Genomic DNA, 23,836 nt, shown 5'->3' with positions numbered 1-23,836 from the left:
ATTAATGGCTCTTAAATCTTGCAATAATCTCCATTTACCAGATTTCTTTTTGATGACAAAAATGGGAGTATTATGGGGAGATACAGAAGGTTGTATATGTCCTTCTGCTAATTGTTGTTTGACCAGGTCATGGGCTGCTTGTATCTTTTCTTTAGTCAGGGGCCACTGAGGAACCCATACTGGTCTTTCTGATTTCCAAGTAATTTTGATTGTCTCAGTGGCCCTTTCTGAAAATCCAACCCATGTCTGTCTGTTCCTTGATCTATTTGTATTGGTGCTGCTATACCTTGTTCTTGTTTTTCTAATCTTTTTCCTTTCCTAAAACCTTGTCTAGTCATAATAGTGGGTGCATTTTGGTTGATGTTATTTGTTAATGTCAAACCTAATTGATCTAGGACATCTCGTCCCCATAAATTTACGGGAAGATGATCCAATACATATGGCTGTATAGTTCCTTCACATCCTTCAGGATCCTTCCAATCTAATACCATTGCACTTCTATGGGGATTAGTTGCCACTCCTAGGCCTCGAAGCGTTTGAGTGGCTTGTTGTAATGGCCAATGTTTTGGCCATTCTTGACGAGAGATGATGCTAAGGTCTGCACCTGTATCCAGTAGCCCATTAAATTCATGTCCTTGAATATTTAGTTTTAGCATGGGGCGAGAATCTAAATTTAAAGAAAGCATAGCCCAATCTACACCTGTGGAGCCTAATCCCTTGGAACCTCTTTCTACAGTACGACTGGAAAATTTATCATGTAGGCTGGGTATTATTAGTAACTGTGCTATTCTATCTCCTGGTGAAATTACTGATATACCCTTTGGAGAACTGGCTATAATTTTTATTTCACCTTCATAATCGGGATCAATTACCCCAGGACTTATCATAAGTCCTTTTAGAGTAGAAGAGCTGCGTCCCAATAATAAGCCTACTGTTCCTTTGGGAAGAGGTCCTTTCATCCCTGTGGGAATGATTTGAACTCCCATCTCTGGAGTTAGTACTGCTCTGGCGGAGGCGCAGATGTCCAACCCTGTGCTTCCTCTGATTTGTCTGATGAGGGATCTGATGGACAATGTGTCCTGGGCACTACCCTGATGGGGTTGCTGGGTTCCTCCAGTGCTCCGTATATTTGTGGTTTTGGGCCCCGGAGCATTGGGCCCCCCTGTCCATTTTTTGGCAATGGAGCCCGATGCCTTTCTCCACGATATCGTGGATAAACACCTGGTCCTTGTTCGTTTTTTGATAATGGAGTACCCTCTATGGTGGTTTGAGAACGGCATTCATTAGCCCAATGTCTCCCTCTACGGCATCGTGGGCAAATACCTGGTATTCTACTCCTTTGATACCTAGTTTTGTTAAAACCTCCTCCAATGGGGCAATTCCTTTTAAAATGTCCTGTTTGTTCACAATTGTAGCATGTTCTTGGCCTGGCATCTAAAGCCTGTTTTACTGCAGCTGCCACAATTTGCCCTTGTTCATTAATGTCTCTGGCATCTAAAGCCTGTTTTACTGCAGCTGCCATGACTTGCTCTTGTTCATTAATGTCTCTACATAATTTAATATATGTGTTTAAATCTTCATGTTTCCATGGTCTAATGATATCTCTGCACCAACGATTCGCTTGCTCATAAGCCAGGTGTTTTAGTAATGGCATTGCTTGTTCTGTATTCCCAAAAACTCTGGTAGCTGTTTGAATAAGCCTATCTACAAATTCAGCATAAGGTTCATTAGCTCCTTGTATTACCTTAGATAATTGACCTTGTAAACCTCCATGTCCTTGTAAAGTCTTCCATGCCTTAATTGCATCTGCAGCAATTTGTGCGTATACGCCAGGATCATATGTAATTTGTTGCTGCTGATCCTCATAAGGTCCCTTTCCTAACAACATATCTAGATTTCTCTGAGGATAACCAGCTGCTGCATTTCGCCTAGCAGTCTCCTTGCAAAATTCCTCATTGGCAACCATCCATAACAGGTATTGTCCTCCATTTAGCACAGCTTTACACATATTAGCCCAATCTGCTGGCGTCATGTTCAAGTTGTTAATGGATTCGACCATGCTTACAGTGAAGGGTGCTTGAGGACCATAGGTTGTTACAGCCTCTTTTAGCTGCTTCACTGTTTTGAAATTTAAAACTTGGTAAAATTGCTGCCCTCCTGCCTCAAATACAGGGCATGTTAATATTTGAGATCTTGTCTCAGGATCCCAACTATCAACTGCGGGGGTTGGGGGCCTCCCAGCATATGGAGGTGGCGCTGTTGGTTGGACACTTACGTCCTCTGATGATAGAAAGGTGTTAGTAGCAGTCTCCTGTAGAGGTGGTGCTGTTGGTTGGACACTTACACCCTCTGGTGATAGAAAGGTGTTAGTAGCAGTCTCCTGTTGTAACTTTCCCCCTGATGGCTTTTTCTGTTTTACACTTTCTTTCTCTGTCTGACTAGCTTGAGAGGCCTTCTCTTTTACTTGAATCTTTTCCTCTGTCTGACTAACTTGAGAGACCTTCTCTTTTACTTGAATCATTATGTCTTCTCCTTCCTCTACCATTGTCTGAACTGAAGGCTTTGGACTAAGCAAACAAGATATGAACGTCCACAATGGCAATGTGCCATCTGGCAGAGTCCCTGGGCTTTTCTTTTCTATTCTTTTTAAATCTGCACCATGATGGTTCCATTGTGATATATTTAACAACTCCTCCTTAAAAAGCCATGGGCTACATTTTTGTATTGTATCAACGTATGCCCTGATTGTTCTTGATTTTACTGAGATGCCTCCTTCCTCTAACAATTTACTTAACACTCTTTCAGTTTGTTTTTTACTAATTTCTGATCCCATATTTCTACTATAATACAACCCAACAAGATGACGCCAAACAGAATGAAATAAAAAGGGAACAACAAAAAGTCATTATAGCCTTTCTATCCTCCTGACATGTGCATCCGTCCTTTCTCCCTATCTGTTCCTCAGACGTAAATAGTTTTTCCTCAGATGTGAGCGGTTTTTCTCTTTGTGCATGAGTATATTTGATCAACAATCACTATGTCTATATGAAGAAGAGATAAATTATCAAACCACAGTAACAGATTTTTTTTTAACAACAATGGCAGATTTTAGGGGTCATTACTGGAGTCCATGCACATTTGTTTCTTTGTCCCAGACTATCTGTCCTTGCCCCTCTGGAACACCACTCTTGCATGTTACAATAACTTGGGTTCCCAAGGAATGTTGAAGTTACATTCATCTTATTTTATTTCAGAAGACACATACTATATTTCAGTTAGATTTTCACCAAAAAAGCATTCTTTCTCAATTGTTTGTGAAATTCATTCATTTAGGTAAAAACTAAACATTTCAAGGCAACACTAGATGAAATTTGGCACTCATTGAGCCTCTGCCTTAGTACCAGAAGGTGATTTAGGATTTTGGAAAGGAAGTCTTATATTGTTTGTGTAATTTATGTTAAAATTTTGCAAACATACAGATTCCCAGCTCCCTGAGATAAAACAAAGTGTGCACACGCATACATACACATACACCAAAGGATTAAGGGGAAAAGAAATAACCTGCCTGGGCCTCAATTTCCAAATTGGGAAAAGAGAAAGTCAGGCTAGCTTTCTCAGACTGGAAGGTTTTCCAAGACTACTTCTAGCTCTGAGTGTAGTGGAAGTCTCACCTCCTAGTGCCTGCACTAGCCCTTCATAGAGAATAAGATTAGAAACACAGGTTGCTCCCCAGCAAAACTTTAATTGCAAAGCTCTAATTACAAAAAGAATCAAAATACATACTTAGGTTATGTTTTTTTAAATTGTATTTTTAATTGTGTTTTGTCTCCATTTTCTTTTAAAAGAGAAACGAAAACTTCAATTTGCCAAATTGCTATACATGTTTCCTTGCTGGGTAGTTGCCCTAGCAAGTTAACCTAAAATGATTTTCTAAAATGTATTTTTAATCAGAAAATTTGATCCCTGAAATTTGTATTAAACATTTTTTTTTTCTTCAAACCTCTTATAGGACTCTGGAATTTCCATACCTTAGTGCCAAGAGCATAGCAAAGGAATCCAGCTCAGTTTAGTAATTACTTGTGTTACTCTAGCTCAAAGTTGTTTTGCTCTTAATGGCTTAGGAGAGCCATTTGAATACTTTGATTCTTGTAATAAAAGTTCTAATGGGGAAAGTAGGTGAATGCCCATGTAATGTTTAGCCTATTAAAACAGTGATATTCAAAGCTTTTGCAGATAAAATTCTTACCAGGGACTATGAATAAGGACAGGTTAATTGTAAGGAAAGCAAGAAAAAAATAAGAAAGTCAAAGTCAATTGGGAGAGTCTTTTCCTTCTTCAAAATAGGGCCCACAATATAGGGGAATTTATTTTTTCTCCCTTCTTATTGGAAGAGGGAAGATTCTCCCCAGTAATCTGCTGATTTCATCCCAAGCATATTAGTTAGGCTTCCCCAGAGAAACGGAACCAATAGGACACACACACACACACATACACACATTATATATGAAGAGATTCATTAAGAAGAATTGGCTCACCCAATTATGGAGATATGGAAGTCCAGTGGACTGCAACCTGGAGACCCAGAAAGCTGGTGGTATCATTCAATCCAAGTCCAAAGGCCTGAGAAAAAGGGAAGCCACTGGTGTAAGTCTCAGTCTGATGGCAGACTCAGACTGCTCATGCAGGCAGGTAGAAAAAAGGGCCAAAGTCTCCCTTCCTTATTTTCTTGTTCTAGTCAGCCCATCAGTATTGGGAAAGGCCATCTGCTTTCCTGAGCCAAATAATTCAAATGCTTACCTCATTTAGAAACACATGCACACACACACAACTAGAAGTAATGTTTGAAAAATATCTGGATGCTCCATGGTCCAGTCAAGTTTACACATAAAATTAACCCTCATACCAAGGCTTCTCAGAGCATGTTTGTTTAACTATAGTTTCTCAAACTATCTGTGGTGAACAAAAGTTGCCTCCTCCCCAACCACTGGGTACTGACGCTTGTGTGAAATACAACCAAAATGAACCACAAATGTGGTACATCCACACAATGAAATATTATTTAAACATAAGAACATAAGTATTGATAGATGCTACAACATACGTGAACCTACGAAGTAAAAGAAGCCAGACACAAAGGGCATATACTGTATGATTCCATGTATGTGAAATGTCTGGAGTGAATGCCCATGTAATGTTTAGCCTTTTAAAATATTCGGGCTGGGGATGTGGCTCAAGTGGTAGCGCGCTTGCCTGGCATGCACGGGGCGCTGGATTCGATCCTCAGCACCACATAAAAATAAAAAAATAAAGATGTTGTGTCCACCGAAAACTAAAAAAATAAATATTAAAAACAATTTCTCTCTCTCCCTCTCTCTTTAAAAAAAAAACAGTGATATTCAAAGCAAGAATATTTTTAGAGCAAGAAAGTTGATAAGGGCTGGGGGTTAGAGTGCAAATACTGAAGAGTGAAAATTAAGTAGAGTCAGTTGTATTCTGACTCTAGTATTGCAGTATGTTTATACATGGCTGTATAACCAATGTGATCCTGCAATCTGTACACGTGGAAAAATGAGAATTCATACCCTATTTGAATCAAATGTATGATATGTCAAGATCATTGTATTGTCTTGAGCAACAAATAGAAAAAAGAAAATTAAGTAGAAGTAATGAAATGTTTTAAAATTGACTGTGATTGTGGATAAATGTTATTAAATTATATAATTTTAATGTGTAAATTGTATGGTTATTATTTAATACTAAGAAGAAATGAGCTATTAAACCATGAAAAAATTATGTAGGAAACTTAATGATCATTACCAAGTGAAATATTGCAATCTGAAAAGGCTATAGAACACAAAATTCCAACTATGTGACATTCTAGAAAAGGCAAAACTGTGGAGACAGTAAAAACATCAGTGGCTTTCAGGACTAGTGGGAAGGGAGAGAGGGATGAATAGGTGGAGCACAGAATTTTTAGGGCAGTTAAACCATATTTTATGAAAACAGAGTATTAGATACATATCATTATACATTTGTCAAAACCTATAGGTTGTAAAACATAAAAATTGAAGCTTAATGTAAACTATGGCTTGAAGTGATAATAATGTGTCAGTGTAGGTGCATCAATTTGCAACAAATGTACACTCTAATTTGGGATGCTGATAGTAGGGGAGGCTGTGACTGCATGGGAATAGGGGGCTATGAGAATCATCTATACTTTCCACTTAATTTTTCTAGGAATCTAAAACTTCTCTAAAAATAGAGTCTATTAAAAAAAAGAAGAAAACAAGCATGGTGGCACATTCTTGTAATTCTGACTATTCAAGAGGCTGAAGCAGGAGGATCACAAGTTCATGGACAACTTACTGAAATCCTGTCTCAAAGAGAACTTTCTTAGCACACTCGAGGCCCTGGATTCAATCTCAAGTATAGAAGAAAGAGGAGGAGGAGGAGGAAGAAGAAGACAAGGAGGAGGGAGGAAGCATGACTATCTCATAAGGCCCAACTTGAGGGAGTATTCCCTGATTCCCTGACCCATCTCTCCCCACTTAATCCTAGCAGAAAAACTACTTGTTCCTTTATATAAGTTCCCACTGTGTATTATTCCTACTTCTTTTATAGTTTGCATCACATTGTTTTATAGTTGTTTTGGGATCTCACTTCTTGAACTACAATCTACTTGAGGGCAGAGGCAATGTCATATTTTTTTGACATTTATACAGTACTGGAAGCATCACATAGTGGAGATAGATGTATATTGTGTGAATGTATGAAGAACCTCCTATAATGAATCTTTTTTCAATGCAGCTTTAAAATAAACTGCAGTGAATGATTCTCTTTAGGCTTTTGGGTATCCTGAAAACAGGTGCCTTTAAGAGGTTTCTCCCAGGGACAGTGGTCAGGACGACAATGAGAGAGTATTGAGGAAATTTCCTAGGAAATTGAGAATATACAAAAGTCCTAAACTAAGAACTTATCCATACTAAGAATCCTCACATAGTAGCATATTACTGTAGTAGAGCTTTGGGCAAATACTCCTCCTTGGAGACAATATAAGCAATTGAGAAATTTGGGATAAGACTTCTGTATCTTTGTACCTTTCTGTATCTTATGTACCTTTGTAGGTAAATGGGGATATGTTAGGGGACAACAAAGGGATGACTTCATTGTAGAGGAAGCTATCTCAGCCACCACCCAATGTCTCCCTGAAGTGCTCTAGTGGGAGCATATAGAAGTCTTACAGTTTAGATAAATGTAAATGTGTGAATGTTTTTCCTGAGAATATATCCCGAGGAGGGATGAAGCTTTACTGTTATTCATTTTTAGTTCAGTGGGGATCATGGTATGTAGTTAATATTTCTTAAAAACAGACTTTACATAAAGAAAAATGAAATCATGTAATTTTCAGGAAAATGGATGGAACCAGAGACTATTATGTTAAGTGAAATAAGCCAAACTCAGAATGTCAGGGTTCATATGTTCTCTCTTAGATGCAGAAGTTAGAGAGGAAAAAGGAAAAGAAAGATGGGGGATGACATCATAAAAAGCAAAGCGAGATCAATAGAGGAAAGGGAACAAGAATGGGAGGTGGGGAGGAAGGGAGAAAGTGTTGGGGAGTGATATTGGCCAAATTCTATTGTTACATTGTGTGTATGTATGAATATGTAACAACAAATCCCATCATTATGTACAACTGTAATGCACCAATAAATACATGGGTTTTTATATAATTTAATATGATTTAATTAAAAAACCCTAGACTTTAAGAAGACAATTGAGAAAAAAAACTAGAGACACTGCTAAGATCAGAAAGGAAGTTACCTGAGAGGTGACAGGGCACCCAAAATAGCTTTCTTAACTTCCCAAATTTGCCAGCATTTAATGGACAGATGCACATTATTAGCCACACAACTTCTTTAATTTTGGGACTATGGCCTATGTCTTGTTCTAAGAAATCACTTATTAATATTGTTTTAAATAGAAGCATTGAGACTGTAGGGGATTTATTAGTCAGGGCTCTGCTCCTCCTTTGCTGTGTAATCTATAGAAGTCACCACTCTCAGTGTCTTACCCTCTTTGATCTTGGTTTTATTCACTGAGAAAATGGGCTTACCAATACCTGTCCTTCTTACCTTGCAGGGTAGTTGTGAAAAATCCATTGAGATTGCTGGAAGTAAAGGTTATGTGAATTGGACAAACAAATGATTATGTACAGTTGATGTTAGTATAGGAAGGGTAAGTGTTAAGAAGCTCCATCACTTAATATCAATGGAGTTTATTGGTGGCACCACGCAATTGATGCATTTAGTCTCTGACTCTTTTAAGTTGTGAAGGACCTTCTATCATATTCTGGAAAGAATCTTATTAGCATTTGGGAAAAGAATTATTATAAAAACTTCTTGCAGGTTTTAACTCTAGGCACATATGTGTATTTAAGAATATCTAGTCATACTGGCCATAGGATTCAAGATGGCAGATTAGAGGAAGCCTGCATTTTCAGTTGCTTTATGACTCAGGATTTAAGCAGCAGCAGAACTGCTTCTCAGTGAGCTCGGTAAAAGATAGAATTCACTGGAGTTCAAGATGAGACAGTCAGAATCTCTTAGAGTCTCAGAAATTTGGGTGCATTGAATTAAGAACAAGAAAGAGGACCTTGGTGTTAGCATTAGGGGTGCTAGTTCACAGAAACAGAGAAAGAAACACAATGAACAAATTTTGCCTAAAAACATGCAGATCAGGGGCTGGGAATGTGGCTTAAGCAGTAGCGAGCTCGCCTGGCATGTGTGCGGCACTGGGTTCGATCCTCAGCACCACATAAAAATAAAATAAAGATATTGTGTCCACTGAAAACTCTCTCTCTCTCTTTCTCTCTCTTAAAAAAAAAAAAAAAAAAAACAACAGCAACAACAACAAAAAAGTGCGGATCAGGAAAGCTGTCTGAATTTAGCAGATCCCAAGGCTGCACAGTGAAGCAGTGTTTGAAAAGCGCTCTGTGTTTCTCAACTGGCCAGCGCAGAGCTGAGGTGAGAGCCACCTTGAGGAGGCCATGCTGCAGCTGGTGGTGCTGAGCAGGCTGGGACTGAGCCTGCTCTCAGGGACTGAGCCTGGGAAGGCTGTATTAGTGTGCAGAGGTATGTGTAAGACCAGCCCAGGGTTGGCTCCCCTGCCCTGTGAATAGAATTCTTGAGAGGCTCCTGAGATCCAGACTCCCAGCAGAGACCAGCATCTGCCTGGTCCAAGGAGTGAGTTGGTCTAATCTTTCCAGAACAGGTACCCACCAACAAAATCCTTCAGGCCTGAGTAGAGCTAAACCCCAGCCGCTGTAACTTCCCTTTTAAAACTTTGCTGCAGCCCTTCCCTGGCAGTGCATCCTTCTGGTCTGTTCAGACAGAACTTCGATCGACAGTACCCCCCATGCCATCCTGCCTTATACTGCTGAGGAGGGAAGTCGAGAGCTATTCCAACCAGTTTCGGTTTAAGGCCTCCAACTGGAAGCTTAGTGAGCAACACAGAAAAAGAAAGGGGTCAGAAACATCCAACCCTTGCTCTTTCTCTTTCTCTTGGCACATAGCTCAAGAAAAATGGAAAGGAGGACAGTCCGGTACAGGCAGTGGCCGTCCATGCCCATCAACAGTTTTGACCACCACAGTGAAGATAATTCTTTCATTTTTCATTACGAATCTTTTTTCCTCCCGTGTGTGTGTGTGTGTGTGTGTGTGTGTATGCATGCGCGCGCGTGTGTGTATGTGGTGTCTGTGTACTTGTTGTATTGTCATATATATGTATATATATATATATATATATATATATGTGTGTGTGTGTGTGTGTGTGTGTGTGTGTGTGTGCATCTATCTATCTATATATAGTGTACTTTGACATATATACATACATGGGGTATGACTTCCCATTCTTGTGGTTATACACAATGTGGAGTTACATTGGTTGTGTATTATTATTTAAACATAGACAAGTTATGTCTGATTCTTTTTATGGTCTTTCCTATTCCCATTCCCCCTCCCTTCCCTTCATTCCTCTTTGTTTAATCCAATGAACTTCTATTCTTCCTACCAACACTGCACCCCTTATTGTGTGCTGGCATCCACATATCAGAGAGAACATTCAGCTTTTGTATTTTGGGAATTGGCTTATGTCACTTAGCATGATAGTTTTCAGTTCCATCCATTTGCTGGAAAATGTCATTAGTTTTCTTCATGACCGAGTAATATTCCATTGTGTATATATACCACATTTTTCTCTTTTTTTACAGTTGTATATGGACAGCATGCCTTCATTTATTTATTTCATTTTTGTGTGGTGCTAAGGATCGAACCCAGTGCTTGACACATGCAAGACAAGTACTCTGCCACTCAGCCACATCCTCACCCCTACCACATTTTCTTTATCCATTCATTTGTTGAAGGGTACCTAGGTTGGTTCCATAGCTTAGCTATTGTGAAATGAGCTTCTATAAACATTGATGTGGCTGTGTCACTGTAGTATTCTGATTTTAAGTCCTTTTGGTGGAATGAGTGGGTCAAATGGTGGTTCCATTCCAAGTTTTCTGAGGAATCTCCATACTGCTTTCCAGAGTGGTTGCAACAATTTGCAGTACCTTTCCCCCCACATCCTCCCCAACATTTATTGTTACTTGATTGTTGATAATTGCCATCTGACTGGAGTGAGATAAAAATCTTAATGTAGTTTTAATTTGCATTTCTTTAAATGCTAGAGATGTTGAAAAATTTTTCATATATTTGTTGACTGGTCATAATTCTTCTGTGAAGTGTCTGTTCAAGTCCTTTGCCCATTTATTGATGGGTTATTTGTGGTTTTGGTGTTAAGTTTTTGAGTTCTTTATATATCCTGGAGATTAGTGTGTGTGTGTGTGTGTGTGTGTGTGTATGTTGCGGTGACAAAGATTTTCTCTCATTCCATAGGCTCTCTCTTCACATTCTTATTTCCTTTGCTGTGAAAAAGTTTTTAGTTTGATACCATCCTATTTATTGATACTTGATTTTACTTCTTGCGCTTTAGGAATCTTGTTGAGGAAGTTGGTTCCTAACCTGAATGATGGAGATTTGGGCCTGCTTTTTCTTCTAGTAGGTTCAGGGTCTCAGGTCTAATGCCTAGGTCCTTGATCCACTTCAGGTTAAGTTTTGTGCAGGGTGAGAGATAGGGGTTTAATTTCATTTTGATATGCACGAACTTTCAGTTTTCCCAGCACCCATTTGTTGGAGAGGCTATCTTTTCTCCAATGTATGCTTATGGTGCCTTTGTCTAGTATGAGATAACTGTTTTTATGTGGGTTTGTCTCTATGTCTTCTATTCTGTACCATTGGTCTTCATGTCTGTTTCGGTGCCAGTACCATGGCATTTGTGTTACTATGGCTCTGCAGTATCATGTAAAATCTGGTGTTGTGATGCCTCCTGCATCACTTTTCTCACTAAGGATTGCTTTGGCTATTCTGGGCTTCTTGTTTTTCCAAATAAATTTCATAACTGCTTTTTCCATTTCTATGAAGAACATCATTGGAATTTTAATGGGAATTACATTAAATCTGTTTAGTGCTTTTGAGAGCATGACCATTTTGATAATACTAATTTGCCTATCCATGAACATGGGGGATTTTGCATTTTCTAAGGTCTTCTTCAATTTCTTTCTGGAGTGTTCTGTAGTTTTTATTGTATAGGTCTTTCACCTCTACTGTTAGATTGATTCCTAAGTACTTCTTCTTCTTCTTTTTTTTTCTTTTTGAGGCTATTATGAATGGGATAGCTTTCCTAATTTATTTTTTAGCTAACTTATCATTGGTCTATAGGAACACAATTGATTTATGGGTGTTGATTTTATATCCTGCTACTTTGTTGAATTTGTTTATGAGTTCTAAAAGTTTTTGGTACAGTTTTTTTTTTCCTAAATACAGAATCATGAGTCATGTCATTGGCAAATAGGGATAGTCTGAACTCTTCTTTTCCTATTCATGTCCCTTTAATTTTTCTTTAGCCTAGGATAGAATGATCTTATGTTGACATCATAAAGGCTATTTATGATAAGTCTGAAACCAACATCTTTGTGAATGGAGGAAAATTGAAAGTATTTCCTTTAAGATTTGGGACAAGGGTGACTGCTTTTACCACTCTAGTCCAATGTAGTGCTAGGAATTATAGTCAGAGCAATTAGGCAAGAGAAGGAAAAAAAGGATAAAAATAAGAGAGGAAGAAGTCAAATTATCAGATATGTTTATATGTTTGCAGATATGAACCCATACTTATAAGATCCATAAATATTTACCAGAAGACTGCTAGAATTAATAAATTCAACTAAGTAACAGGTTAAAAAATCAACATACAAAAGTCAATAATTTTCTTCTATATCAACAATGAATCTGCTGAGAAATCTTATCCAAAATAGCTAAAAAAAAAAACCCAAACAAACAAACAAACAAACAAAAAATAAACCAAAAAATCTCAAAACCCAATGACCTTAGGAATAAATCTAGCCAAGGAGGTGAAAGACCTCTACAATGCCATAATTCTTCTTTATGGCTGAGTAAAATTACATTGTGTATATATACCACATTTTCTTTACCCATTTGTTGAAGTACACCTAGGTTGGTTCCACCAACAATGGATGATTATATATTTTTCCCTCACATCCTTGCCAACATTTATTTTTTAAAAGAAATACTTTTATCCTGCTGGTAGGGTTGTAAATTAGTACAACCTTTATGAAAGTCAGTATGGAGGTTCCTCTAAAGACTAGGCATGGGAACACCTTATGATCCAGCTACACCACTCCTTGGCATTTATCCTAAGAAATATACTATAGCAGCACAATTCACAATAGTCAAACAATTGACCCAACCTCGGTGTCCAACATGGATGAATGGATCTGTGAATCTGTGAAAGGAATCTGTGGCGTACATACACAAAGGAGTTTTAAATCATGTCATTTTCAGGAAAATGGATGGAACTTGAGAATATTATGTTAACTAAAATAAGTCAAACTCAGAAAGTCAAGGGTTGTGTGCTTTTTTTCTCTCATGTAGAAACTATAGAGGAAAGAGGAAAAGAATGGTTGAGGAGAACCTCATGAAAATTGAAGGAAGATCAGAAGACTAGAGGAAAGGGGCCAGTGGAAGGGAGAAAGTGAGGAAAAGGGGAAATCTTGGGGAATGATATTGGCCAAGTTATATTGTTATATTGTGTGCATGTATGAATCTGTAACAATGAATCCTACCATTATGTGAAACTATAATGTAACAATAAAATATGGAAAAATAAAATTAAATATATCTTCTTCTGAAAAAAAAAAGAATACATAGCCAAAAATGCCATTTTAAAGAGAACAGGTGCTGGGCACTATGGCACATGCTTGTGATCCCCAGCAGCTTGGGAGGCTGAGACAGGAGGATCATGAGTTCTAAGTCAGCCTCAGCAATGGGGAGGTGCTAAGAAACTCAATGAGATCCTATCTCAAATACAAAATAAGGCTGGGGATGGGGCTTAGTGGTCGAGTGGCCCTGAGTTCAATCCCCAGTACCCACCCCCTGCCGAGAGAGAGAGAGAGAGAGAGAGAGAGAGAGAGAGAGAGAGAGAGAGAGAGAGAGAGAGAGAGAGAGAGAGAGAGAGAGAGAGAGAGAAAAGATTTTCTTTATCTTCCCAAAGGATTGTGATTTTGTTTCAGAAAACTGGGGAGACAGGCAGGGAAGCCTTGGTACAGAGCATGATGTGTTCTAGCTGTTAACACCCACAGTCTCTGATCTACTCCACAAATCTCTTGGGAATTAACAAATGCTAAGGGGTTCTGGACCTTTCTTCTGCCTTTGTACAGCTTTCCAACTGTGTAGGACTTATCTCTACAGTCTCAACATGAGCTCCTTAAGGATAAGGGCAGAGCCTGTGACTTACAGCTGTCCATGTCTCCTAGTCTTCACTAGTAAATATTTGTTAAATGGAAACCTGACTGAGGCTGCATATCAAAAGGATGGGGGATCTTCAAGGCAGGGTACCTGCTCCTGCCTAACTGAATAGAGACTGCTTGGCTTGGAGGCTGCCTTATCCTGTCAAAGAGATCAATAATGCTGCTGGGTTATGGGCATCAGATAAGAGGTTTCAGGGTTTAAAAAAGACATGACAAGTTAGGGGACAGTTAGGAGGATAGCTGTCATGATGATAAAGGGTTTTAAAAAGCAGGTGTAAGAAGAAGGCTGGGGCAATATTGGGGCTATTTAAATATCAAAAGTTTTGCTTGAATCATGTATGATTGGCAGTTGATTTTCCATTAGTAGTAGGGTGCTTATATAGCACAGATCTTAATAGCTTTTTTCATGGCAAGACACTCTTATTTTCTTAGGAAAATATCAAAATTATGTGTCCCACAAGGGTAATGCTCTTCAAGACTAGAATCTGCCCTAAGGTTCTGACATTTTAGGTGGCTTCCTGCCACCAAGGACTGAGGGTTCAATTCCTTAGCACACCATAACCTCTTCCTGGTTTGAGAAAGTCATATAAGCATTATGAAATTGATATGGAGGCAGGGAATATTTGAATTTTAGGTAGCTAAAAGCAAGTTAGATCAAAATAATGAATGAAGAATTGAAAAAAAATGAGAAGATGGTTGATTATCAGATTTGAAAACACTGGATCAATTTGTCAGGGGGCAGGAAATAGAGCACATCCAATAGTCTTTGTTATGTTTAATCTTCACTACTTCAGAAAAAAACAAGCGTTATAAACTTATCTCCAAGATCACTTGAAGTTTCAATTTTATTTACATTTTTTTAATGTTTATTTTTGTTTCACAGTGTTGACTAACAAATTATTAGTTTTAATGAGAGTGAGCCACTGTGATTGAAGACACTACAGGCTGATTGAAACAAAAATTTGCTATTGAAACTTATAAAACTACATAAGTATGAAAGAACATTAAGTTTTACATGTGAGTTAGAGTAAAGCAAAAGCTTTCTGTAGATAAGATAGATTTAAGGATGTAGGTGACCCAAGAGTGTAAATGTCTTGGTACAAGCAAAAATTCCAGGCAGTGTATGTCAGATTTTCAAGGCAGTGGAATTGGTGGGGTGTAAGTCAAGGGATCCAAACAGTAAAAAGGGACTCATGTAAAACATCTTGGTTACACATGAAACAAACAGGAATGCTCCCTGAGATAATGAAGGCATGATATGAGGAAAGAGTCGAGTGGGAAATGGAACAACAGACCTGAGCAGAAGGATCTGCTGGCTGGTGGGCAGGTGGAGGAGGGGCACAACCTCCTCAAGTCTTCTCTCCCCACCCTCAGAATCCTTTCCCTTTGTGACTCTTCAATGGTGTGTGATGCAAGCCTGGAGATATAGAGAAGCCCAGGCACCTTCAGAACTCATTTGCCTTAGGCAACCGAGCAATTCAGAAGATGAAGAATGTTTTCTCTTTGCTGAATAGCCATACTGAACCATGGTTGATCTTGGTTCAATTCTTTGGGATATTGATCCCCAAAGTACCATTTTGAGTGGGTTGGTGTTGCTTTTTCTATACCTGTCCTTTCAGGTATTGAAACGATTTTCACCAACACTCGAGAAAAATAAAGCCATCCAGAAGAAGGTAAGGAAGCAGAGTGAACTCCCAAGGGAGTTTCTTGATTTTGTCAAATGTGAAATGTTTTGTGAAATGTCAAATGTGATTTGTTATTTCCATTCTCACATTACTAAATGTTTGGTTGGCTCAAAGGAGATGTGACTTGGGAAGTCTGAGGACAAGATAGAACTTCACTCTTTAGGGAAAGAAGTCAGAGGTTCAGGAAGGACTAAGGTTTCCATCTGAAGCTCACAGACTATCTTTTGGGGTGTGATGGAGGGTTCCAGATTGGTTTGGATAGAGAGTGTGGCTTCTCTGAAGGAGACGGGTCTCTTCTGACTAGATTCTGAGTCTCATTCCCATGTCAGATGTGCTTCACCCAGCCTTCATATTGGGCTGATCAGGACAGCAGTGCTGACCTCGGAGTAGAGCCTGTAGCCTGAGCTCTGCCCCAGGACACAGGGTTCCCCGGGGGAGCCCAGACGTAACTGTTGGCCTCAGATTCTATGCCCTCCTTCCGCAGAGGGTTTAAGACCATCAAATGTGGAATCTCACAGACAAAAATGTCCTTTGAAATTATCAAAGAAGTAAAAAATTGAAAATATTTCATTGCCCTTCAAGATTAATAAAAGGAAGGAATACAATTTCTACTAATTAAAAATGAAGAGTTGTCCAATTCTTGCCTAATGAATGTCTAAGCTTGTTAACAAAAGGAGTAAAAGAAATGAGCCCCAGCCCCTCATTCTTTTCTTTTTGTTTTCAGTGTCAGGGAACAAAGAGAAGGAGAAATGGAGTATCTAAAGGTAAGGTTCTGCCTGTTCAACCTGAGCTCTATAAGGGTGAACTTTCCTATCTCCCTACAGCTCCATGATCTTGGAGGATGTCAGTTTCTAGGTGCAGTCTCTCTCAGGAAGCAGGGTCTCAGAGGAGAGGCTCAGGAGAAGGCAGTGAGACCTGAGAGATTCCTCAGAGTCCCTTCCCTGCCCACCCTTCCTTGGGTGTGAATGAAGTAGTGATGGACCTGGGCCTTGGACATTTACTGCCAAGTAGGTGGCCCTGTGAGATGTCCAAAGACCCCTGATTGTCTTGGAGTCAGAATTTCTGTCTGGTGACATGGTGTAAACTACTTTAATTCTTGGCTGATTAGATTCATCCTGAGTTAGCTACTGATCCTTGTGCTTCAGGTGGTGGTTTTGAGCAGCATGTAGGATGGTACAGGTGAAAGTACTTTCTAAATGGAACCACATATACCTGTGAACCTTCTTACTATTATCCCTGACACTTATGACCTTATCTGCAGATTTTTAGGGCTTTCTGACTTTAATATCCTGTTTCCTGTAAAAACTCCTGAATGATAACCTGTGTTTTTACCTTTACTATATATAACCAACTGTCCTGGTTTTCCAGGTCGGAGAACTTGCCGGAGAGAAGTAGAGGAGGGGAGGAAGCTGCTTTCTATTCTGAAAAGGTGATTAGTCATTTCCCTTTACTGATTCCTTTCCTAGCATGCTTTATTCAGTCCCCCAGGAATTCTTCGCAACATGCCCTAATCACAGGAGGGATAGCCATAGCCATGGGTATGTGAATAAAGAACTTGGGAGGGGAGGGTATTGTGAGGTCATAGATGTGTGGAATGTAGAGCAGGTAGCGGGCTCCCCACCACCCACAGAACTGCAGATCTTGCTTACCTTGTAGTGGTTCTGGTTACAGCTTTGGCTTTCTTTCTCTTACAGTCCCATGAGCCAGAATAATGATTTCCTCCGCTTTCGGCAACTGTTATGTCCAGACCCGCTCTGTAGGGTGTGTAATAGAACAGCAGCTAAGGTCAGTCAACTGATCTGTAAGGCGTCCTTGGAAGATGCTCTTAATTCTGTGTCCCGTGTGTCTTCCGTGACGTCTGTGAGAGAGTCATCAGTTTTTCTGTCCGATGTTGTCTCTGCAATCCCTCCGGGAGCTTCAGTTTCAACTCCTTTAACTGAGCCAACTCTATTTCCTTCCTCTATTCGTTCACCTGACCAAATTACCCCTTTAATGGACCTACCTGGACCCTCATTACTGGGTGACTCTCTGCCACCAGAGCCTTCTCCCTTGAGTTCAAAATTGCCAGTGGATCATATCCCACCTCAAACATCTGTTCCAACTCCTCCCCCACCTGTTCCAACCCTTCCCCCACCAACTGACAGTCAAGAAGCAAAACCTGTTCTCCAACCAGAAGCCCCTTTGTCTCTGGTGGATAGCCCTGATGGGTTGTCTACTAATGTCCCAACAACCACATGCACTGACAGTGCAAGCCTTCCAGTGTCAGAGTTCTCTGGAAACCAGTCTCATGCTGAAAACTTGTCTCCATCTAAATTGGAGCACTCTGATGATGACAAAAACCTCCTCAACCTCCATCCTCCTGAGGCCTCTTTTGAGAGTGATACTACAGCCATCCTTGTAGAGCCCGGAAACCTCTCATTTCTATGCCCTGATGTCTTGGCCCTTCTGGAGAGACATATAAAAAAGAAGGGTGATTTCCTGATGCAGAACAAAAAGAAAAAGGAAAAAAAATCTTTTCCAAAAGAACTTAAGCCAGACGACCAATTGAATTCTTCAGGGAAAAGGTTAGAGTCAGTTGCTGAGCAACAGGACTCACCTGTCTCCCTTCCTTCACAGAGCAGTGAAGGCAAATCAGAGGGATTGCAGGTAGACCACCAGTCCTCAGATCCTAAGACCTTTGAGGATAACTTACCTAAAAAATGTACCCAATTCTTCTGGGGTCTCCCATCTTTGCGTAGTGAGTCCTTGAAATCTATAGTACCTGAATCAGGTGACTGTTCAACCTATGTCTGCTTCAATTCAATGCCTAGTTCCTTTGAAGCCCCTGAATCTCTAGTTCTACCCCCTCCCCCAACTCTGTCCTTGCCTGAGATCCAATCTCAACCCTTGACCCAAGCACTGTGCCAATCTCCTGTCCCACCCCAGGACCAGCTTCAGTGCCAATCTCCTGTCCCACCCCAGGACCAGCTTCAATTTTCAGTCCCTACCTTGTCACCACCCATTTCATCTCAGGTTAGTGATGGTGGAGTGAGGATTCATAGATTCCAGGATGAGGTACACTCTCTCATGCCATCCAAAATTCATGACTTGGAATATAATGTATTACAGAAAGGACAGGAAAGTTTGTGGGGTTTACCCTCTGTGGTTCAAAAATCCAAGGAAGAGTTTTGTCCTGCAGCTCCCAGTGTTTTATCTGATAGACGGTCCTCCAAGGCTTATGCTCCAACAACCATCATTCCGGGAGATTTTCCCCTCAAAAAAGAGCTTTGGAAGAAGCTAGAGCACCACCTTCAGAAAAGGCTTATTCAACACCGGTGGGGTCTGCCCCGCAGAGTCCATGAGTCTCTGTCATCAAGGATGAGTCCTGAAACAAAATTTTCCGAGATATCTGAGTCAAAGTCCACTTATGGACTTTCATGGATCTCTTTGTTTAAGGGTCAAAGTAGCAAAGATTTACAATTGAGCCATCCCAGAAGTTTCCATGAGAAGAGCTCAGAATTACTTCCACTAGGGGAGAGAATGAAGAAAGTAAATAGTCTAGAGATTGGCACAAAAGATGATCCATTGAGTGACTCAGAGGGGGCTCCAGATAATGATCTGGACTCTGAGTTTAAGACAAACCTAAAAAACGAATTGAATAGTCTTTTTGGAAAAAAATCAAAGATCTCAGAGGAGAGCTCAGTTCAGAAACAACTGACAGAAGCCCTAGAAATACATTTGAGCAAGAAATTTGAGGAAATCAATGTGTGTCAGATGCCTGGCACTGTGAATAGATCATTGCATTCTATGGAGCCAGTATTGATTAGTCCTGAGAAATCCCCTAGCCAAACAAAACACAGAGATTTGGTACCACTGGTGTGTAAGGACAAGGGCCTCAATACCTCCCAGGATATATCCTTCCTTGGTTCCAACAAACAAAAGATCTTGGAAGACCATATTAAACTGTTCCATAAGAGGATGATGTGTGGGCTTCCCCAAAAGGTCCAGGAATCCATAGACATCTTCAAAATGAAAGGAACCCCATCCTGGTCCTCAGTTCGCTCCAACATTTCCTCCTCATCCAGTCTTACTTCTGGCAAGGATTCCAAAATTGGGATCTCCAAGCCCCTTAAAGAAAGCATTAGTACTTTTCACATCAACAAGGTGGGAACAATAATTTCAGGCCCTACTCTAGATCATCCTCTTTCTGCCACTTCACCTGTGAGCAAGGAAAATAAGAGGGCCCTAACACATTCACCCTCTCACACCAACCCTGAGCTTACAGAGAATGTCAAGGCAATTGAGGGTGATAGACGGGCTTCGTTGCCCTTCCCACACAGTGACAAAGATAAAGACAGTCAGAAACAGACTGTAATAGCCAATAAATGCAGCCCAAAGTTGCCCACAAAGCAGGCTGGGGCCAGACCCAAATCATGGAATAAAGGAGTGAGTCCCAGCAATAGTATAGAAAAGATTCAGAGAAAAATTATTAAGAATTTAGAATATTTTCCCATGTCTAACAAGTCCAGGGAGATATTCAAGGCAAAGGAGCTCTGTGCTATTCGATCACAGTCTACGAACAGCCTGACGACCACAGAGTCAGAAAGCTCCTCAGTGACAGATATGAATATGAAAGTTGAATCAACCCTAACCATTGAAAGGCCCCCAGAAGGAATATCAGTTCTCAAAGATTCCAAATCATTAGATCTTAAAAATCAGTTGCTTAATGAGTTGAAGATGAAAATTGAGAGCAGGGAGCGGGGCCTGGTTCCAGCCTTTTCTACTGAGTTGTCTCTGGCCTCAGATAAGTTGACTTCCAAGACCCTGGCTTCCAAGACCTTAGCTCCCAAAACCTTGACTTGCAAGACCTTGACTTCCAAGACCTTGACTTCCTTCACTCATTTTCATAGTGCCTCTAGTGGGGACATGGCAGCTCCCCAGGTTCTACAAGCCCACTGTGACAACAGAGGGATCAACACAGAGCAGGGGCAAGAACCCGGGATCCCTACACATGTCTTATGCAAGTGTCAGGATAAGAATTCAGCATTAGCATCAAAAAGGGTGTGCCCTCTGGTACCCCAAACAGGCGAGTTTGGTGGAGGGGATGCAGGGTTGGTGACACGCCAACCTAGAGGGAAGCTCCCCCACCCTCAAGACAGAACTTGGAGGCACTAAAGGAGGCACTTGGGAGCAAGTCCTCAGCCCCATCACTGAAGGGACAGCCTTCTCCTGAAAACAATTTTAAAAGCCAGTTCAAACACTTTTTTCAAAGGCTTTATCTTGGTATGAAAGGCAGAGGGCAAGAAGGTTCTCTGAAAAATGGCAGCTCTTCATCATCTGTGCAAGGCAGAAACCCAGCTAAGAAGAGAGCTGCCTTTACTGGGAATACTGAAGCTCAGAAAATCATGACAGACATTGGGAAGATCCTAGAGGAGAAACTAGCAGGTCGGCATGGAGTAGAGGCCACCGCCCCGCAAAAGCCTCTTTCCACCCCCATGAGGCCTGGGAAAATTCAGCACAAGACTGGATTGTGGGTTCAGGCAGAACCCATCCAGAAACATGCCTTCAATGTCAATACTCCCTGTGCTAAGGTGCCAAGTGCCAAATCTTGCAGCCAAGAAGTTGGCTTTGCTGGTCAGAGGTATCCTACAGGGAATAATAAATGAGTCATGGACAGGGGCAGACAGCCCCAGAAAAGTGTGACAGTACAGGAAAAGATATGTCAGAAGCATCACCCATCCATGCCGCACAAGGAACCCTTGCCCCATCTGAATACTACATGCAAATATAGAGTTGGTCAGGTGGCTCCAGCTGCTGCTCCTCTTCCTAAAGGCACTGTGTTGGGAGAGTTGTCCCTATTGTTCAAACAGAAAATGCTTCTCCAGAATTTTCAGAAAGAAAATTTTCTTCCCCCCAAATAATTTATCCCTTTTTGAGAATACTGATTTTCCCCAATAAATTTTCTAACAATATGGTGTCTTGTGTTGGGGGTTTGGTTTTTTGGCAACCTACTCCTTGTGTTTAGGGAAGGGGAGAAAGTAGTTCAGCTTTTATTGATTGCCTCTCTGGACTTCTAAAAAGGTGACCAAATCTCCTGGACCTCTCATTAAGGAAGGGATATCATGTTTTCAAAAAACACCTTTCCTCTTCCTGCTGAAACCTGAGGAGGTGGCACTGCTTCCTACCCCTTAGCTTAACCTTAATGGCATTATATATGGCATCCCACACCTTCCCCCTGCAGTGAGGAAGATAGGTCTTCTATATCTAAAGAGAGAGTCAAGGGGCTAGGTGTTTTGGCTCAGCGGTAAAGCGCTCACCTCTAGGCGCTGGGTTTAATCCTCAGCACCACATAAAAATAAAGGTGTTGTGTCCAATTACAATGAGGACAGGGAGAGAGAAGGACAGGAACAATTTTGAGAATGGTTAATGGAGTGGCTTAGTCATTTTTTACAAACATGTCAGTTATCAGGAGTTCATACAGAAGGGTGAAACTTGCTTGAGAATGTTTAGGGGGTACTGCTGCAGTGGATTCTGGGTGATTGGGGTAGGGTTTAGGAGCAGGGTAGGTGCTGCTTAAGAAGTTTTTATAAGGCATATCTTATAAATAACCATACTTTGAACTTGCCATTGTAGTTCCTTAAATGGTTCCTTACTGGAAAATCACTTAAGAGTTTCCCCTTGCTGGTTACTTTTTCATGCTGCCTGGACTTGGTATTTTTGCAAAGCAAAAGGTTAGCCAGCTGTTGTTGATAGGAATTTTAACCAGGCAGTTACCTTACTCTCAGGTAAGATAAAGCTGAGAATAAAGATGCTTTAAAGAAAGAGGAAGCTGGGGTTGTGGTTCCGTGGCAGAGTGCTTGCCTCGCATGTGTGAAGCACTGGATTTAAGTCTCAGCACCATCAACTAAAAATTTTTTTAAAAAGAGAGAAAGTAACACCAAAACAAAACAAAAAAATGAGGGAAAAAATGACCTTTCTGGTGGAAGAAAGGATTATGCTTCATCACCTCCACATTGTGAACAACTACTCTTTCCCAGTGTGATCCTGCCAGCACTTCCCTGAGGCTCATCAGGTGCTACAGTGGTTACTGATGTCATACTGGCAGAAGTGTACATGAGGTTGTGTGGCTGTTGTCAAACATGGCATACCTCTTTTTGGGTGGGGCTAAGGGGGTAACCTTGGTGTCAACATGCAAGATCTTGCCCTTAGTGTGTACAGTTCACTTTCCAGGATGGAGACGTCATTTTTGACTTTCATGGGCTTCTTAGAGACATGGTAGATCTCCCTCCATCACCTGCAGCTCACAGTCCAGAGTTGAGTCCTGGACCATGCACCAGAGTCAGATATTTGAGGGTTTATCACAGACCTGCACAAAATGCTCCTTTTAACCAAGATTCAGCACACATTTAGTGTTAAAATAGGGGTCTGTTGGGAAGGCAACTGCACTTGCACAGATTGGGACTCAAAAATGGGTTGAGTTTCCCAGAGGCTTTTTTTTTTTAATTAGTGCATTTTAATTATACAAAATAATGGGTTTCATTGTCTCAGAGTACTCTTGAATTTTTTTCCCAGAGACATTTATGAATACTGGATGTAAAAATAGAAATGAAAAAGATATATGTACCAAAGCCCCTGCATTCTACCATACTTCTTTTACTCCAGAGTTATGCCATTGATTTGCAGTATCTAAAGCTTAGTGTTTCAGACAGTAGACTCTGCAGAGGCTCTGGGAAGAACAAAAAGTGGCAGGGGTTCCATGGGCAAGGGACTTGCAGGGGTAAGGAATCAGTCACCAACATCCATCTGGAGAGACCTGCCAATAATTTACCTCTTAGTTCCTTTTAACCCATATTAGGGTCCTTCTATTCCAGTTCACTTGCAGCCATGTCCAGGAACACCTCTGCCGCTGGAGTAATATAGCCTGACTTTCTTCCCTCTGACCTCACCCTCTATCCTTCCATTATAGGCCCTCAATTTGTCAGCTTTCCAACTCCCAGTCTTTATTTTTTGCACTTACTCATTTATCTACTAATTTATTTCTTCCCTCTTCAAGGTAGGCCTCAAGATCTCTCAGGCAACCTACATTTAGCACTGCTCCAAATGGGCCTAATTCAACCCCATTTAATCCTTACTCTCTGGCCAAACCCTTTCTCTCTACCTTTTCCAGGAATGTCTTCCTATAAGTGACTGATTGCTGTTGGATTTAAATCTTATAAATCTACTAGAACCACCCTAAATTCATGATACA

General features: G+C 40.6%; 1 protein-coding gene across 1 annotated transcript; it reads left to right on the top strand.

Moving 5' to 3' along the window:
- Window positions 1-8,885: 8,885 nt before the first annotated feature.
- LOC124085295 (spermatogenesis-associated protein 31D1) lies at window positions 8,886-21,560 on the top strand. Its single transcript, XM_058576073.1, has 5 exons — window positions 8,886-9,023; window positions 15,544-15,597; window positions 16,334-16,373; window positions 16,978-17,038; window positions 17,304-21,560. The coding sequence occupies exon 5, from the start codon at window positions 17,308-17,310 to the stop codon at window positions 20,761-20,763; it is 3,456 nt and encodes a 1,151-aa protein (XP_058432056.1). The 5' UTR covers window positions 8,886-9,023; window positions 15,544-15,597; window positions 16,334-16,373; window positions 16,978-17,038; window positions 17,304-17,307; the 3' UTR covers window positions 20,764-21,560.
- Window positions 21,561-23,836: the final 2,276 nt, after the last annotated feature.

The sequence above is a fragment of the Marmota monax genome, unplaced genomic scaffold, assembly GCF_021218885.2.
Source record: "Marmota monax isolate L192 unplaced genomic scaffold, Marmota_monax_Labrador192_F-V1.1 WCK01_AAM20220418_F8-fsc00874, whole genome shotgun sequence".
NCBI lineage: Eukaryota > Metazoa > Chordata > Mammalia > Rodentia > Sciuridae > Marmota > Marmota monax.
This window is presented reverse-complemented; position numbering and strand designations above follow the sequence as displayed.

Excerpts from the sequence above, each read along its gene's own strand:
- LOC124085295 (XM_058576073.1), top strand. The coding sequence starts at position 17,308 with ATGAGCCAGAATAATGATTTCCTCCGCTTTCGGCAACTGTTATGTCCA.